The sequence below is a fragment of the Bombus huntii genome, chromosome 14 (genome assembly GCF_024542735.1).
Source record: "Bombus huntii isolate Logan2020A chromosome 14, iyBomHunt1.1, whole genome shotgun sequence".
NCBI classification, from domain to species: Eukaryota; Metazoa; Arthropoda; class Insecta; order Hymenoptera; family Apidae; genus Bombus; species Bombus huntii.
Window position 1 is genome coordinate 11604519 of NC_066251.1, and position 20741 is coordinate 11625259.

The window sequence follows — 20741 nt, forward strand, 5'->3', positions numbered from 1 at the left end:
CTTTCTCTCTCTGTCTCTATTTCTATCTCTATCTTTTCCTCCATCCTTTCCTCCCATTCTATACACTTTGGTCGAGTGGGAAAATTCGATGTCACCTTTCCGTAGGAAATGGGCGAATTTCTATAAGCAGTTTAGTTTCGGCTAACCATATTTTCCTGCTTGTTTTCGTGCGATTTGAACAGTGGTTCCTTTCGGATATGCTTGTCGTGCCGATTGTGCGGCAAACACAATGCACCTCGGAATGAAATATGTTTATGGGAGAGGCGGCGAAAGGGAATTTCATCTGGTTGCTTTGCGTAGTACATTTAATGGAGGACAGTCTCTTTAATTATTAATATTCACGGAGTTGGCTCAAAATGAATGGTTTCAAGCAATTGACTCGCCTTTAACTATAATACCATTTTTCAATAACTGTCCCTAGGTAACAAAAAAAATTGGGGATGGGACCTCCCATCTTTCCCAGGCTTGTCAGCACTTTTACTGTTTTTTACCTGTAGTACATCGAGATTTTCTCCAGGGTTTTTACCCGATACTACAATAATGTTAATTCCATCGTGTGTAAAAAATAATTTTTTATATGTTATCAGACCACACATGTGCGACTTTTTTATGATGTTTGTTGAAATAATATTCGTTACTTTTTTCCCCCGTTTTTTTCCTTTCTTCTTTGTACTACTATCGTCAAGACGAGCTCAACAAACTGAGCAATTTTATTGTTTCCGTGATCGACAAATAGTCGACCACGGAAGTCAGCTGTAGGTATTAGCCATATGTTCTAAAAGAAATTGTCATATTGAAACTTGGGCAATTGTGTTACTACTACTATAATTAGAGTAAAGTTACTACGCAATATTGTTCAAGTGTGCGCTTTATGCTTGCAACAGAATAAAAGGATAATTAAAACTTAAGAATGCGTGGTTTTGTCAAGAATCGTAAGAAAGTATGCGAAGAGATATTTTTATTTTATAATATAACATAATGTTACGACCGTTTCCGGAGAGACGCGGTCGCTAGGAAAACGCGTCAGCGAGAGGCGTAAATTCTCGCTACGATTCTGTTAATCGACGCCGCGAAATAGTCGTTCTCCTGTTTCGGTTAAGATAACAGAGGTGGTTCAATGATTTTAACACTGTATTAACAGGTTAACATATAATAATATATTTGACAATAATATGATGAACACGCCACAAATTGTTTAACAATGAATAAAGTAATATGCTACAGAAAGTTGACTGGGCTTTGCAATATCTCTCAATGAATTCGTTAGACCATGCGTCTTTGATTTTGCTCGTCAGACCTCTCGATGTGTAACGTTTGGCTCTTCAGAAGGGACTGACTGCCCTGCGATCATTTCTTTGTCTTGTTTGGAAGACGACCCCCACTATGCTCGGGTCACGTCACCGTTCGCGCCTATGATCACGTATGCCGCCTTCTTGTGTGGAAAACGTAACGGACAAAAATCGACGTTTCTAGAACTCGCTGCTGGGCGACAACTATGCGCTCGTCTATACATTGTATATGATGCGTCGGGCAGACAAGACGATCTGCCTGCGACACTGTAGGACCGCGAGTGACGGTTAGAAAATACAGCCTGTGGTAAGCCTCGTGGCGTAACACATAATATTATATTATAAGAAAACGTGAATCTTTTCACGGTCGGAGCGGACGCCTGAATTTCATTACTTTCGATTCTAGGAAGAGATAGCGAAGACTTGAGGGTGCTGTAAATTACGTCCTTTGGCTTACTGCGTCGTGGACTAGCGGGTCCCAATGGTTTTGCAATTATGGTGCCTATAGTCCGCCTAAGGAGACGAGAGAATAGAGAAAAACGAAATGCGATTGCTGCCGCTATCAGTAGTTAACATCGCTATCGATGACTGCAACTATTGACTGTCGACTAGTGGCACTCAATTGACAAAACTAGAAGAATATTTAAATGAATGAGAAGGGGTAACACAGAATATATCTCAGGGTATACAGTCAAGCTTCATGAAAAAACTAGTTAAATAGAACATCCACTCGTTAGGTTCAGCTAAACAAAACAAAAAAGGAAAAAGTCTACTTATTCACATCATATATACATTCATAGAAATGAGGAATTATGCGATTTAGAATTCAATAAGATTGTACAAATGTTCGGTAGACTGGGTATGACCTATTTGCGACAATCATAAACGCAAAATGCAAGAAAATTTTCTCTTTGTTACTAGAACCAGGCACTAGTGCAGTTGACGTTTTCATAATAAAATGGACTGAGTTAAACTTCTGTGCATTTCCGTTATTCGCATTGATTCTGGAGATTCTAATAAAAATTAAGAACAACAAGGCTGAGGCTATCTTAGTTGTACTGGATTAGACTGGTTAACTATGATATCCCGTATTCAAACGACTATATACGAGCGAACGTTGGACCCGAGCCCCAACTTTCTGCTGTCTCCATGTAGAGGACAAAGCAGCACCCGAGAAGGGATCACCTGCATGTGATTGTAGGAAAAGTATCAGGGAGGCATTCCTACTGAAAGGGCTACCGCAGAAAACGCTAGCTATCTTATTAGAATCGCTGGCATCATCGACGATGAGAGAATATCATAAATAACTATAAGTCAATATAATATGGCGGACTTCTGCGAAAAGAATAACGTAAACACCATAAGCTCGATTCAAGAAACTTCTCAAATTTCTGATGGTACTCTTCGAAATTGACGTATCCTACGGAACCTTAAACGTATACAGATCGATGGTACCACTCACTCCTAGCGGCAAAGTAGAAGAAAATCGCATGGTGCTGATTCTTAAGAAGCGCCTACAGTTCATCAATTCTGAGTATGCCCTAACATGGGGCGCAGCTCGGATATTAGAATATTTAAAGACGTTATATCCATTTGAAAAATCAATCAATAAAGAACTTCATGGGGAAATATGCTGCGATGCTGTTAACACTGGCTACGGCATATATAGCGCATATACATTAATTAATATAAAAATCGAGAATATAAAGAAAATAGCGAAAAAAGTGTAAAAAGAGGTCCCTGATATAATAAACTCCTCGGATCCAAATCGGTATCAATCCTTATTGATACTCTCGAGGTTCGTACAGTCTATAGAATTATGCGTGTAACATCGGCAATCCTTGAATATCTAGAGAGAACAAGAAAAGTTAGAGGCGAGATCATAAATCTGTTTATTTCGATAAAAGAGATCTATCAAAAAAATAACAACCTTCAGTCGTAGAACAAAGAAACACTATACAGAAGCGGGATAAAAATATCAATATTTTCGAACAATTCCACAAGACACATGGTAACTTCAAAAGCGTTTGCCGAAGCTGCATGTGTTACAGGGATAAAAAAGTATATAATTTCTGTTCGAGATGTAAGTTCACTGTTAAATCTTCTTTTACTTTTGTCGTTTGTGGAGAATGAGCCAAACTGAACGATATATCAAATATTTTTGACAATAACATTTAAAATATAAAATCCAGATACTATGAAGTAAAAAACTGCCGTTTCTGAACAACTAAATGTGTAATTTCAAGAACGACGCGCGATACATAACTAAACGATCAAACGGACTTATCCGAAGTGAAGTTCGATTGTAATTATATAAAGAGCCTTGTTCGAAGAGATTAAATCCTACCCTAAAAAATTCTTTACTAAGAATTTTCTCTCTTGCTTTCAACCCCAAAAATAGCGATTTTAGGCTTATTCTGAAAGAATGATGAATGTGAGTGGGAGACGCGTGTAGGATAGCGATTTTTTCACTCTAAACGTTGCGATACCTTTATTATAATCGACAAGAAGATTACATATGTAATCTCTTCAAACGAAACTTCGACCGAACTTTACTTCAGATAAGTTCGTTTGATCGTTTAATTACAGTATCTCCCAGTTCGTTTATAATATTTAAGATGAATCCATAACGCGAATTACCTAGTACCTACTTTTCGATAGCATTCGAGAATAATGATTTATCAACGAATTAGCTTATGTAACTTTGTATCATAAATATCAACTGCTATCAATAAGCTATATCGTATTATGCAAAAGAGAGATTGATAATTAGAACCTGAAAGAAAAACAAGGCGAGTCGAATTGAACGAATAGCTGAAACAGAATCCGAATTGAGATAAAATTATAACATCGAAAATAATTTTAATAGAACGGATGAGTTGCTCGAATGTATTCGAATAATTGAAATACAAATTGAACTTTGAATTCTCCAAATGGCTCAATTCTAAATTACACTTGTCAAATTTAATTGCTCTGATTAAATTTGCATATACTTGATGGGATTGAATTCTTAATTAATTGAATTCTTTAATGCGCACTTGGTAAAACCAATCTTATTGTTGAGATATAATCTCTGACGTATTTGATCGATATTCACAAGAGAAAGACACAAAATAACAACAACGAAGCATTTTCCAAGGGAATCGGTAATTCCTGATAGGAATTAATAGCCTCGTTGAACTGCGGATTATCATAAAGATGAACGATCCTTTAAAGCCGATTATAAGGCTCGTTCGAATTTGAAGCCGCTAAACGAATTGATCGATTAGACGTTATTTCGATTAACACGTATATTTATCAACATCCTTGATAGAGTCCTATCCGACTAGACGATAATTAATTCGTGGAATGAAGCCAAGTTTCATAATTCACTCGTGACACCGGCAAGTTTACGCGCTTGGGCACGCGTGTCTGCCTGTCACTGAACTGTCACGTGGCAGGGATAAAGGATAAGGGTACCACGGAGAAACAGAGAGGACGAGAAGGGCACACACCTCTGCCCGCCTGTCTCGCCTTAATGACGTATTCGTTGAGACTGTTTTAAGCAGTTCAGTGACTTGCGAGACAACTCGGTTATAACGATTGAAGTTTCATCGTAGCGTAGATTACATCCTCGTAATTCCGCACACACCTCGCGGTAGGACGTAAGAGCAGGTGCCTCCATCTTCTGTCGACTGTTGGATAGCTTCCTTAAATCGTGAGTGGAGTGGGAAGATATTAGAGTGAAACCAAGTCCTTCGACTATACCGACGGCGGGACGCGACACGACGCGACGCGACGACCTGTCGTTTGATGCACCATCATTTCGTAAAATCCAGACGCAGATTGAACTTGCACGTTCTATATCCCTTTCTCTACGAATCCCTGAAAAGAATTATAACAGTACGATAAATAATGTAGTAGCTTGCTCGTTGATAGATACTCGGCTAGTACGACTTCGCGCTTACCGCGATTTTCCGTGTATGGTGCTACTTCAATAATGTCGATTATTTGAAACGATGGCTTGCGTCAATAACCAGCATCGTTCCGGACTAGAACCTGCACTGCTTGTAAAGGTACTTATATAGGTATTTATATAGGTATATATATAGGACGGTGTCCTACTTACCGAATGTTGTCAGTTTTTATATAGGGTCGAAGAGAGTTTACCTTCAATTAAATAGCGTTGAAGGTTTTTAAATACTGGAGATTTCAAGAAAATGAGCATTCCAAAATCTATTTCAATAATCGGCATTTATCGTGAAGAAGCGCAGAGCTTACCTTCTTCCCACTGACCAGCTTAGGAATCATTCGCAAAAATTTTAGTAAAACATTCTCGAACGAATCTTTCCGCAATCAATCAGCGAGCGTCAGGTGTAATAAATCTTCTAATGCAAGAAAGTGACGAATACATAGTTGGAAGAAACCAGTAAAAGACGCTCGCCCCACGTAAAACACCTGCAAGAGAGAGCGGACAAATAAAAGTTGCTGAGTTTTCGAACCTGACGTAGTCAGAAGCGAAATCATGCGGAAAATGAGTAACGAACGAGCAGTAGTTTCGCTGTGCAAATAGAAAAACTAGGTGAATCTATCCGGAACTTTGTATTCTCTTTTCGTCGCCGTCTCTTTGTCGTACCCATTTGCGTACGTACAGTTCACGTTTAACCAGCACGCGATCGGTGCGAGATATGTGAAAATTCAAGCGAGGATTGTTAACCAGCGCAACAATGTTGGGTAGCATCCGCGTCGACTTACGTATTATATCGGCCGGTGGTGTATCGTTAATTAACGAAAAATCATGGCACTCATTGACAACATTGTCGTCGGCACTGGTGGGGTTCGTACGCCCCTTCTAGCTCCGCTTTACAACTCCATGATATGTTGCTCAAGCTTCTACTACAGCAGAGGTTAAGGGAAGCGAAATACAGCCAGGATTTAGGAGCTACGTTATTCAGTTCCGCTCGCGAATACAGTAATGCCCATAGATATAATTTAGAGATTCAGTAAGAAAGGACTTGATGCATCGTGCAACCGTTAAGCGTATCATTAACACTAAATTTCGGCTGGTTCCGGTGCGTGTCGGAAAATATATGTAGCGCGGAGCAAGTTTTGGCATGCTCGTTGAAATACCGTTACTCGGAGGAGTCAGAGGTAAGGCGCAGCAGCCCCCCGATAAAATTGTACGCTCGGTTTCCACCCTAATTCTATGTACTCACATCAGGAAATTTATCTGAGTGCGTTCAAATTCTTTTCTTCTAGAAGTTTACTATCTTGGGAGCTTGATCGGGATAAAAGAGAAATTGCCAAATTCCTATAATTCCAACGAAAATTCTGTTCTAAATAAAGAATGTTTCGTTAGGAAGAAATTTTCGTTTGCGATTTTCCATTTTTTTTCAACGCGCATAAAATTTTTCTCCATCCACTCGTGGATTAATTAATCGACATATAAAATATGCGGCAATTATATTGACTAGACATGGTATTTATAACGAAAATTCATCGTTATATTTTCAGCTTTAGCGCTTTTACTCCGAAACGGTAAGCGTATTATTATCAATGAAACGTGTTTTCATTAGTTATAGCACGATGCTTGTTTATGGATTACTAACACGGCCGATATTGAATGAAATGAAATATTTCCGATGAAATTTTCACAATAAATCAAAATTAATAATTGTTGTCTTTTTTAGAGAGAACGTTTCTTCGGGCTATTAATCCCCCTATTAGTAAAATAAATAAACGAATGAAGTTAATTGATAAAAGATAATGTTATATTTTTTCAGACAGGCATGTTGTCGGTCGTCGTGCCACCGGACTTTATTCCGGAAGAGACATCGAGCGATGTCATGATACGCGAAGGAGGACAGGTAAATTGACACTTAATCAATCCTCTCATCATACTATTTATTGTTAGTCAAGAAATACGATGTGCCTACGTTTAACTCGCACTTTATCGTAACAGTTCGTAAAGATACCAATCTATTATAATTGAAGGGTATATGTATTCGGTTTAAAATTCGGTTAGGGTTAAGTTTCATCGACTTTTCATCATGGAAGTTACTTCTCGGTTACACCGTAGTATACTTGGATATTATCGTTTTTATAGATTAAGAAAGATTCACAATGATTTATCGCATTATGAAAGAAGGAAAGAGAAATCCTATTACTAGGAGATCTTACACTAACCTGTTGCGTGTTTACGTATCATAGGAGTGCGTATTTTCGAAACATACATTTAGTATACATAACGTGTACGGGTTTCTCTTTTTCCAGTTTTCTTATCAAAACTGATGCTGTGATGCAGGAAATATGTATTACTTCTCTCTGAATATCATTGATAAAATGCTTTCCACAAGTTCCGCTCATTGTATTTCTTATATCGGTACATACATAGTGTTTCAACGTATACGTAAATTACAAAGTTAAAATTCTGTACGCATAGTCCTAACGTATCATGTATATATCGCGTTAGTATCTAATTTCTGTGAAATTCGGCACTTAAAGTTCGCCTACTACATTTCACGAGAGTACAATTAAAAAATCACGATGAAATGACGTAATATATATCCTCTTTTACGAGAATTCATGTAACGAGAGCAAAGGAGAATTTGTATTTAGCTCTTGCCTGTTTTGCGATAAAATCACTCGCCTAATTAGCGCAGAACGGATCGCTAAGATTTATCAAATTTTCCATATATTGTAACTTGTAACTTTGATAACCATCGTATACGCTAATGTATAGTGCATGAAATAGTTGAATTGAGATAACTGCTTTTTCCTTGTGGAAACGATGATTATTATTAGCGGATGTTCATGCAAACTCGTGTTTTTATAAATATGCCTAATCAAAGAAATGAAATCTGCATGAATTTTTGAATAATCATTGTTTAATATGTTACGAATAAGTTTCAGTGTTCGTTTAAAAAATAAATTAAAATTTACAAACCAAAGTCCATAAAGAAAATCACAAGTTGGGAAAATAACTTTGAATCTCGGGATAGAGATCGTGGTAAGAAAAAACGATAGGTGCATGAAAATAGACATCGACCTCGTATTTTGCTGTCGTAGGAAATATGTACATGGTTTCACGGCGAATTTAGGGTCAAGCTTATACAAAATGAAAACTTCAATTGGAATCCGTGGCAATATTTGTCGTTGAGAGTATGGGATCGAACATTGAACCGAATAGAAGATACTTTTTCATCCAAATGATAAGTATTGTTATTAATGGCACGTACCTAGCGCGGTTTCCACGGTTGTGATGGTCCTCGTGTTTATGAAATTCTCGTTGCGTGTCGAGATTCTCTGTTCCGCGACACGATACGTTTCCTACTTTATCTGAATTTCAATGCGACCTGGGGCTAAAACTTTGAAACTGGCTTCCTGTATCATCCCATATTTAGCATATCACAACGTACCTGTGTCCTTAATTTAAAACTGATAAAGACATTTGCGAAGACGATCCTACAAACACGAGATGATATCGAGAAAACGATACAAACACGAGATGATATCGAGAAAACGATCCGAGTCTGTTCGCAATACTTTCTCTACTGAAAAGGAAAAATTCCTCCCTAGCCTCGAACAACTCCAAATAACTATCGAAGCGAGTTGTTGAACGAATGTATTTTAACGTTAACAGGGCAAGCTCATCCTGGAAATGAACAAAATACTAAGCTGATTCCATTTTCAGATACGCAACGTTCTTGAGATCAATCGAATTTCATTGATTTTCTAGCCGTGCACATGTTACATGATTTCGGTTTTGTTTTTCACTTTGAAACCTTGACTAAATCGAACGTTTGCTATCATTTAATGCTAAATTGATTACAATTTGATCAGCGGGACTCGATATTCTTTAAACCAATAGAGGAAACTTTACCTCGTTCCATTCGACGACAAAATTCTATTCGAAGAGAATCTCGATTATTCCAACTGTACCTCGTTTATTCGTTCACCGTAAAATCTCTTTCATCCTTGTTATTCCTCTATTTCTCCATTTAGTAATAAAAATAAATTAACGCTATTACATAATAACGATCTTATCTAATTAATTCAAATTCTCATCAAATTAATTCCTAAATATTTATGCGTGTCGCACGTTGAAATAACATGAAATATCATTTTTCACAATGCGCAATCACTTACCGTAATGAGAAATGTTAATGAAAGATTGAAAAGAGACAATTTTCAATATCGAATTAAGCATCTGTTAAATTCTAATACCAAAGAAGAAATCTGATAAATTAAATCACCCAATTATATAAATATTTCTATACTAACAACTTGATTTATTCATGTTCTTCAACAATTGGCGTCCTGCTGTATTTTCAAGCGTCTTCCATCGCCTTACACGATTTGAAAACACGTGCAGGACGAATATATTCATACATGGAGCGTAAAATAGTACATTTGTTACTCTTCATACACTACGGCGGACAGTCCGAGTGCTCAGGTGGCATGTTCGCGCGTCTCTCGAGTCCTTTCTTCAACTGTGTTTTCTCACTGCATAACACACACACAAATACACACACACGCACATACGCGCACGGTTCAATGCTACGAATTTGCTTCATCCAAGCACCTAGCGCTACCGATTGTCTTCGACTCCATACGTTCTTTAGTATAGATTTTTGCTGTGGGCCTTAAACATATAATAATATAAACTAACTCTTTGAATTCGAAAGTGATATTCGCAAATATGAAACAGCGGTTGTGAAATTGGTGCAAAAAGTTGAAAGTAGCGCGTGGATATCGATCAACTTTCATCGAATAAATGTTCATCGAGTACATGTATACCAAATTAAATTCCGATACTTATGTTACGAATGTAATATTTCAATTTAATATATCGAAGCTCAAAACATTGCCGACATTTCATTGGTAATTATTGGTAACAACACGTAATATAATTTATGTTATGTGATTTAATTATCAGACAATTGTAAGATTGAGAAAATCACACAATTTTAAAAATTGGAGCACTTTTTTATGTCTAACAATTTTTAATTTATGTATAATGTCATAAAGAGATTTCTGTAACGATCGTACGTAATGATTTTATATTTATTTTCAGCCATATAGATAATATATATGTATTTCCTCATTTGTGTTATATGTTTCACCATTGAAATATTTATTGACTTAGTGATTATTGAAAATGATAGATTGCGAGAAGTGGTATGTATATTCTTGTTAGTATTGTTCGCTACGTACAATAGGAAATATTGGTTCATAAGATGGTTGGACAATTTAATTTGCCCGCATGACATATTTTCACTACAAAATCTCATGACAGCGAACTGGCGAAACGATGTACATTATTAATTCAAGCCACTTATGGTTTTCTTTGACACTGCTTATCTCAAACAATTTAAAAATCTTTACGTCGATACAATCGAATAAACAATCATTAAATTGTGAAATGTAGCGATAAAATTTATCATTCGATAATGAACAATATTCGAGAATAAAGTATGAATTTCTATTAACTGTTGTCTCGAACTTAGAATGAATTTGTAAAGAAGCGAGAAGAAATCTCAACGGTCATTAACATTTATGCCATACAGTTTTATATAAAAATTTTGTAAATTTTCATTTCATAGTATAATGGCATAGTAACATAATATCGGATCATGAAAATTTCGAAGTCAACGGCCTCCGTTGTCACTGAAAATTTATTTTTTACAACTAGATTACCACCTCCTTTTTATTATAAATTTTAGAATTTTCACTTTACAAATTACAAGATACGCTATGCATTTATCTATGTGAATTTTTGTAGAGTAAAATTTTGAATGAAAATGAGAATCGAAGGAATCCGTGTAGGAAAAAACTAATCTTCCGCGAATTTTATGAGAATAGTGATTGTAAAGCATATCGCAATTTTAACCATTTCTGTTTATTGGATTCTTAGCTAATTTATCGAATGATTGATTTACTTTGCGCGAGCAATTTTTCGACAAGTGGTATAATTTTAAGCAAATAAAATGGTTCTTGCTCAGATAGCTAATTTTTCCAAACATATTTATACGTGACTCCGCAGCTGGCAATAACGAACTCGATTCTCTTTATAATTTTGGTTTCATAACACGTACAGGTGAAGTTAACGTGCCGTGCAAGAGGCGTGCCTACACCCAGCATATCGTGGCGTAGAGAAGACGGGAAGAACATTATAATTCGGAAGCCATTTGCAGGAAGCGCCTTGAACCAAAAGTCTCATGGTAAGATTTAATATAGATGACGCTCCAACCATTTTGCCGATATAACGCGGAATATACAATTATGTTTTCCTCGAACCCAGTCGCTGGATTCACTTGGTATTTTAATTTCCTTATTTCACCGCGAACCGTTACGCCACGACGGATTCGCCCCAAACTGTCTGCAGGAGACGTAACTTTCTAGAAATTGTTAAGTAACAGTTTGTGCAACACCCTAAGGAATCAATAGAAGACTTGGTTTTAACGGGTCACGTTAACGGTTCACCTGCGGAATTGATTTATCTTGAAACATAAACACGTTCGCGAATAATTTTGAGATATGCGTATCGTCAATTTACTACAAGCGTGATACTGATAGAATAAGTTAATTTTTTAGGAAATCATAACACTCTCATGATAGTGTCACTGTACAGATTGAAACACATTAATTAACAACTAAATATCTATTTTTCTGAAATGTTCTTGGCTTTGCTTCTTTTTTTCTACTTTATATTCCTATGTATAATCCATGCTCTGACGCATTCAACTGCCGTAGTTACTAATTGTAAGGGCAATCAAGATCATGACTACATTAATATTCGGATACCATGGTATTTCGGATATCATTGTTGTGTATGTAACTATGAAATAGCTGCGTCAAAACTAAACATCAAACGAGGAAGAAAGAAAAATGATTTCTTTCTAATACTTAATTCGTTTTTTAACAATATCATCGGCTATTCGTACAACTGTATAACGCTCTTGAAATATTGCGTAATGATACGATTGGATCGTCGTGGCGATCGATAAAATGGAACCGTTGGACACCCCGTGGCGTTACTTCACGTCGCGTCACGTCGACGAAAAGGATCGGCCGATAACGTTCATAAAATCGCAGGACACTTGATGGTGTATAGAGATGTCGCATCGCATCGCATCGCATCGCATCGCATCGGTCGGAGTTACTCCTCCTTATCTCTCTACGTTCTGCGTTGATGCTTCGACCTAAACGACGTATTTAGTATTCACTTCAGCATGGTGTTACTAATAGCAGGCGAATTACAGCGCCCTGTCGAGGATGCCATGGCAATGTATGCGAATGAAACCCTTGCGACGCGACATGTGCTAAGTGCAGTAGCCCTAGCTGAGCGCAAACGGGAAAGCTTATTGTTGGCCTACAATGCCGATAATTATTGGATATCGTGGGAGAAACGTTGTCAATCTAACTACGAGGTCTGTAACTTCATCCATTGTAAGACGTTACTTCGATTTCGTGTATATGTCTATCAATAAACAGTAAAATAACGAGATATGATTCCAAACAAATTGATTACTAAACTGTGGATGTTAATACATTTATAGGAAATTTAAACGTGCAAAAATCAATGGTTTGCATATAATATGAAAACATTTCGTTTCTTGATTTTAATTTGAATATGGAATTTCATTTTATCGTCACTGTGGGATATGCACTTTTGTGTAAAGATGTGTAAAGATGAACTTTAACTTTTTAGCAATCTTTCACGATCTATAACACATTTTATAACCTTCGCCATATTGTAGGTACAATTCTGTACTAGAAGTTGGCAGCTGTTGACGAGAAATATACAACGATTCTGAGAAACGTAAAATCTCGGTTATTTGAACATTGAAATGTGATATATGCTATGAAATCTGAATTATAAAACATTGTGCAACATTTATGCATAAAATAAGATTTATCAAAATATCTATTATTGTCGTCCTTAAAGTTGCAGTAATAGCAATATCTTTCAGTATATCTTAGCTTTACTTTTTTACCTTATTATCTAAGAGAATTAATTATTTGTTATGACGATCCTCCTTGCATTTCTGATTTTTGGGTTATAATATACATTAAAGGTTATCTATATTTCCTATGACAGTAATTATTATTAAAAGCTCCAAGTTTCTTAAGTTGTTTACCTTGTATTTCCACCTTTAACTAATCATTCAATTTTAGTTTTCAATTTGATCAACAAACGGTGTTTTCCTGATAAATCGCGGATCTTATATTTTTGTAATTACTGATGTTATACCACGTAACATAACCTCGCTGGGAGTTTAAGCGAAACTCGATGATTTATGATTTACTAACTCATTAATTAGCAATTTCCGTTGGGACAGCTAGCAAGCAGTTCGACGGTTTTACGGAAGTTACCCTTTCAGTTACAGTTTTCTCTGTGAGAATTATATGTAACTTATTTAGCGAGTTGCTTATCCACATTTTTGTTAAAGAAGATAAAAAGATAGTATTTGGTTTGTATGTAAATTTGGATGTGAAATACGTATGTATTAATCATCTTAATGTGCCATAGAATTATAATTATGTGATGTTATTTAGGATTTGTAGAGAAATTTCCTATTTGTTACAAGTTATAAAAGAACATGTAAAATGGCGAATTCGAATTCTCGCTACAAAAAACACTTTTATTGTCGCGAAAAAATTTAATTGTCATGGCTAAATAGGGCCACTATCTTAATCGATAAGGTGTAACATAATTTCCTTAATTAATCCTTACGGACAACAATTTGAACAAAGAGCAAAAACGACAGCCTCGAGCACATTCGTAGATTTTAGTAATGAAAATTTCCGTTTAACGACTGTAGATCTTAATAACATTGTTAACAGAGATTTTTATTCATCTCTAGATAGAATCTTATGATCATTAATGAAACTACAGAAACGCACGATGTATGTTTGTTCGTAGCAAACGACTCTATTATTTTCTGTTCCTATACATTATAGTTAAATGAGATGATTTTTGTGAAGTAACACACTCTTACATCTCAAAATTATAAGAAAGTCGATATTTCCACGTGTTTAAGACACGGCAATACATATTAAGAATAGCATATAAGGATAGTGCGTTTCAGGGCAATATTCTCGCCGCCACAGAAAAAGAACAGGTGTAACCTTTTTATTACTGCAATACAATGTACAAGTACATGTATATTTAATTGTGTTATTTAATTGTATCGAAAATTTAATTCTAAAAAATTTCGTAATATTGGATTAACAAAATGTTTATCGCTTTTTATTTGGTTTAGTGACTTCAGTAAACGAGTACCACGGCGAAGAGCTAAAACTGACAAAGATCTCGAGAAACGAAATGGGAGTTTATCTCTGTATCGCCATCAACGGTGTGCCACCGGCGGTCAGCAAACGTATTTCTATCAACGTTCATTGTGAGTAATAGTGATTATCCTGGCCGATAATTTACCAATTTCTTTTGAAACGGTCGAAGAGAAATACACTAGCGTTCTACGTCTACAAATCCTATTTGAGATTCTGTTTCACAGTTTCGCCGGTAATTCATGTACCTAATCAACTGGTAGGTGCACCTCTGGGTACGGATGTTGTCCTGGAATGTTTTGTCGAGGCTTCGCCCAAGTCGATTAATTATTGGGTCAAGGATAACGGTAATATTTCTCTGTTGGCTATTTAGCTTTGTAATTTGATGTGACTTTGCAAAAGTCTCGCCACGCAGGATAGTTTCATTTTCCGAGTTGCGTATAAATTTCGTCGTCTCTTTTCTTCACCTTTTCTATCGCTTTCATCGCTTTTCAAAGGTATCCTTCTCGCTTATGTTCTGCAACAATACTAACGCATACGCTGTTACGGACGAACAATTATAAGCGGAATTCACTGTAGTGGCACCAGTAGTTCTTTGCGAATATTTGGGAAACTAGGGTCCAGCGGCGCAGCGGTGACATGCAAGGGGAAACTTGATTTCTACAATATATCCAAAAATTATCCATATCAGTGCGGTTATGACCTTTGATATAAATAATCACCTACAATAATTTTAAGCAAGGAAGTATAACAACTTTGATTTGTTCCGACTACACTTCATTACATACAAGCTAATGAATCGTCACGAAAAGGAATATCAATAGAGAAGTATCATATTAGTAATTTTGTGCTTTAAAGGTCACTATTTCGGTGAACTTTTCGAAAAGCTATTTGTTTCGATTGCGATGATTCTGAAGTACGTTGCGAAGTTCAACATTGTGAACAACCTTTTTATGCGGAAAAATATTCCACTGCTCGGCATTAGTTTTCAAGCTGTATTGATTTGGCAATCCGGATGCCGTGCCGTAAGGTGGCTGGCCAGCATTGTTTATATCAATATCAATAAGGAGATTCGCAGAGTCGACCAGTCGCTTCACAGCACGGTCGTCCGGATTAATATTAATATCAATACTAACCCAACCCATCTTGAAAACTAAGGCCGAGCAGCGGGATATTTTTCCGCGTATCTCGGAAACTAAGGCTGATCGCTGGTTTTATGTACAGGGAAATGTTGTCCAGAATGTTAAGCTTTACAACTTATTTTAATGTCATCGAAATCGGGCTTTTCGATAAGTTCACAAAACTAGAAATTTTTTTGAATTTTCTACGGTCTCTACATAACATCACTACTGTTATTTCTTTAGTAATACTCTAACAAATGAGGATCTTTTAATGAGAGTCTATCACCGTGCATATAATGAAATGTAGTAAATAAAACAATATAGGAATGCGTGACGGCGAGTGATAAAGAGCAGTACTGTGTCGCGGTGCGAGACTTCTTTCTAGTAATGATAATAGGTACATATTCTTTTTGTGTATATTTATTATTTTTAAAATCCAATCGACTTATTCGCCTTGTATTTTGGTATTTGCATCAAATTTAATTATAATCATTTAGCATAATACCAAAATATTTTATCGCGCAATGGTAATATCTATGCGATAAATCCTAATATTCTTTATACTTGTTGAATTTTGTAAAATTATCTATCTGCCACCGTAAAGTAATTACTGTGAAACGATGAAACTGTAGAAAAGAAGATATGTTGTAGAAATCAATTATACGTCCGTAACAGCGTCGCATTAATATTGCTTGCCGCAAGCCTTGCGGCGAACGGGTATATGGTAAGTACCCAATTGAAATCTAGCACTTATCTTTTATTGTAACATATATGCAGTACATAAACATGAGAGTTGAGTAAGCTTGGGAAAGCTCCGTGCACATTTGCATATGCGAGATCAAGAAATGTCTGTTTCGATCAAAAATAGATATCATCAATGTATCGGGTTTAGGTTTGCATATATAGACAAATAAGTATAAGTGTTACGTTTCGACTAGATCATTCTATTCGACCGCTAATAACTAATATACAGACATATACACTGTCACGGACGCACAATAATAGGCAGAATTCGCTGTAGTGGTATTGATAATTTTTTGCGATTATCCCGGAAACTATAAACGACTGACAGTTACATAAACAGGAAAAAGTTGTTCAAAATGTTGAGTTGTACAACATATTCAAAAATCGTCGGAATTAGGCGGAGCTCTTCTACAGTTTCATTTCGTGGAGCAAAACAGAATTAATATTTAACAAAGCCTCGTAATGTGCAGTTGGATTCATTATTTGTTGATAAATGTAAACGCTACATAGCTTTCATCTATGTATTTTACATCGATATATTTTATATAACATAGAACTCGGTATTCCATACCGATCGGTTTACATACCCTGGCGACACATTTCAAATAGATACGCGACTTCTAAGAAGGTAAAAGGTACTTTATGTTAAAAACGAGAGACTGAATTAGAAATATGTTCGCAGTTGAAAATTACTTTTCTACAGGAGAGTATCTTCCTTAGTTAAAATTAAGAGTATTAACTCGCACGATTCAAATAAAGCGGCCAGTAACATTTTATGATCTTCTTCTAGAACGTAGAAAGAAACTTCCACGTAGGAAGAAACAGAGAACGAACGCGTTTTCTCTTTCCTTAAAAGTTCTAATATTTTCATGCAGAGTTGACAAAAAGTTACAGACAAACGTGAGAGTGAATTACACTCGATCGTTCGCAAATATATTCTCCAAGCATTTGTAGCTCTGGCAGCAAATATGCTTTCGGTTCAGCGCAACTCCTACGGAGCAGTTCGTTCTAATTCGTATTCGTATGTAATTTTTACCCAACACAGAAACTCCAACGTACCGTTTTTCCCTATCCTATTTATGCATATATATATACACATATATGTGTGTGCGTGTGCGTGTAAAGGAACGTTTCAAACTGTAATAAAGAGACTCGTCGGAGACTGAGAAGTGATTTTCGCATATTTTTATATGTCGTTACGTATTCTTTCCGCTTGTTTGTAATATTCTCAGGCTGCACTATATACTACGCCATATGTATCTAAACAGATATACATACTACCTAAGTACGCATCTTATAGCCATGGATAGAATACGTGGTACTTACTTAATTTATTAGTACTAATAGTACCAACGATTTCTTTCCATTTCTCGGATTCGTATTAATCCAGTAATTATTATTGTTTTTCAATTCCAAATTTGTAGAGTTCTGTTCGCACGTTCGCAGTGATTTTTCAAGTGAAAATATTTCTTACAGTACCTTTGTTATCATTTCTTATGTGGAGTCCAATTGTGATGTCATTGTAAAAGTAGAAAAAGTGATTTTAGTAAGTTTGGTATAGCTTTTATCATGAATTAGGACAGACCGTTAAAAATTCATATGGATTATCACTGGTATTCTTGCAGTATTTTCTGATAATGATCTATATAGCAAACCAAATTAATCGTCAGAATCGATTTCGGTGTAGATGGCGTAGAACGATAAAGAACCAACAATAATTCGGGGAATGCATAAGTAGACAAACTATAGTGCATGATATCGCTTTGGTTGCGTGTGACAACAATCTCTGTTACGAAGGATTGCAAGAATTATCCTATTCTTATTGTCGTATTTATATTTTATTGTTAAATATAGATTAATTACCTTATTGTATATAAGCATATATATATATATATATATATATATATATATATATATATATATATATATATATAATGGTGGTTGGTAACTGATGGTACAAGCGGAAAGGGGGTGATTCTACGCGAAAAAAGAAGTCAAAAATATAGAATAAAAATTTTTCGTTTGAGGCTTTGTTTTCCAGAAAATATATTCACTCATTATATATATATAACGAGTGAAAATCTGCAGATTTCTGTCAATATTCATACAATATGATCACGATACGTTTGTTATGAGTAAATATATGTATATTCTGAATAAAAATAATATAAAATTTGTTTGCATAGCGATGATAATATCGAGTCAACAACATGACGTGCAGATGATCGAAAAATCAAAATTTGAGGTCCGGATGGTGTTAACAATTCGCAATTTACAAAAAGACAACGTGGGTACTTACAAGTGTGTAGCCAAAAATTCTCTTGGTGACGTCGAGAGCAGTATTCGATTGTATGGTAAGTATGACCTGGAATTACATATCTACTTCCTATCAATTTTATAAATAGCTATAGTCACATTAAAATTGTTTATTCCTGGTTTTCTTAAGATTAACATTCTGTTTTCATCAGAAAAAAGATTTTTAACAAAATATTCATATTTTATTTATATGTATCGTGTTATTCTCTTATCGTTTTCTTTTTAGTCGTTGTTTCTTTGCTTCTTTTACATTTGCTTTTATTTACTTGTATTTCTTTGAACTATCGGTCCCAAATTTTTAACCTAACAAAATAAATTAATAAAAACGCGCTAATGTGCAGAAATGCCTTTTTTTAAATTATAGCACTTGTCGTGACTCGATCCTTTTTTGCGTGATTTTCGTATTCTCTTTGGCGATAGTTCTATCTCCGATAGATCATGAAATGTAGCTACTGTATTACATACATATATAAAAGTAAATGTGTTTTCATTATTGTCATTAGGCTTCACTTTACATTGCAAGAAAAATTTAAAAGATACGCCGAATCGAAAATTAACGACACGACGACGGTAATTGTGGTCGTCGGATTGATACTAAGTAACGAGAAAAGATGAATGATTAGCTGCATTCAAATAGCGTCGCACTTAACAAAACCAGCTGAAAGAATCGTTAAGTATCAAGCAAAGTAGGGTTTAACTGGTTGATAGTTGTTGCGCTGAATATCGGAAATTTGTCTCCGTTCTGATGTTATTTCACGGCTGATAACAGCAGCCTAAACGACGGGTTAACGAATCTTTGCGGAATATCCGAGTGGAAATTGTTCTTGCTGGGTTGCATATTAGATAAAAGACTGATCGCGGTGTGATGGAAATAAGAAAGTGTTTCGCACGTTTCAAACACGCTCGCGTTTACAGGCATCCTCACTTTGTCACGGAATCCTCCAGAGGATTTACCCCCTGGCAGCATTCGGCTTCTTTTGGTCAATCCTTATCTTCTCGCATACGATCCTGAAGATTTCCCAATCGGGTCAGAGTCAGACTCAGGGGAATCACGAGCAGCCCTGCACTTTGGTTCACTTCGGTCACACGCTCGTGTCCTCCGTAAATCGTCACGAGAGCCTCTCGCGTTTTAGGAATCAATGTTGTTCCCTGACGCAGGGATTTACCTACTACTTTACTTATCACACAACGTACTGCAGTGTGCACATTCTTCTTTCTCGTGAGAGCATCGTCGATTATTCACTGCCACCATTCTTAATGCGTCGAAAATATTTTCTCTCCTCTCTCTTCCTATTCTAACGGAAAGTATCAACTGTCAAAATCGTTACCAACTTTTTGTACATAATAAGATAATTTTGGGAGAAATCTTTCATGTAAACTAATTCCTTACCTTGTGAAAGATGCTGGCGATTTTACCATACAGGCTGCAAAAGGGAAGGTAAACGAGAAAACTATGATGTATGTCACGAAAAGTATGACTAGAACTTTGATTAGTCAAAGTTTGTTAAGAATTTCATCTAATCGAAATGTTTTCTTCTTCTTGCCAGCCCTTCCCAAAATTTTGGTTTTCTCTGTAATTAATCAACTACAAAAATATTTTGTTTATCCACGATCACACTTTACATCGACCTTGTTCTTAATTTCCTCATGAAAATTATTGATTTCTTATTAAAGTTTTTTTTGTCGATGAAATGGGTATCTCTAAATAACAACAATTCGATGTATTTTTATCATCACGTACAAAATCTCCGATGGAAAGATAAGAACCAAGTTCAATACCTAATTCTCCACGATCCTTATCGATCACGTCAAAGGAAAAATTTGCTGTAAGCTTTCTACGTACATCAAGTATTAGGAATATTAATAATAAAAATATCAAAGCCCTGTTGTTGACTGTCGTAAATAACAATAATATTTGAGTGATTTTTTTGTATGAGTTTAAATATGGAAGAAAAGGCATGGTAAGAGTTGAAAGCATAAATTTATCATTCGAGGAAAG

The 20741-nt window shown here is 35.8% G+C and overlaps 1 protein-coding gene across 1 annotated transcript in view; it reads left to right on the forward strand.

Moving 5' to 3' along the window:
* Positions 1-20741, forward strand: part of LOC126872948 (lachesin-like) — a 100923-nt gene that overhangs the window by 78882 nt on the left and 1300 nt on the right. Inside the window, exons 6-10 of the mRNA XM_050633238.1 lie at positions 7052-7135; positions 11368-11491; positions 14537-14674; positions 14789-14908; positions 18613-18780. Coding sequence (XP_050489195.1) covers positions 7052-7135; positions 11368-11491; positions 14537-14674; positions 14789-14908; positions 18613-18780 — 634 coding nt within the window. The remainder of the gene's footprint in view (positions 1-7051; positions 7136-11367; positions 11492-14536; positions 14675-14788; positions 14909-18612; positions 18781-20741) is intronic.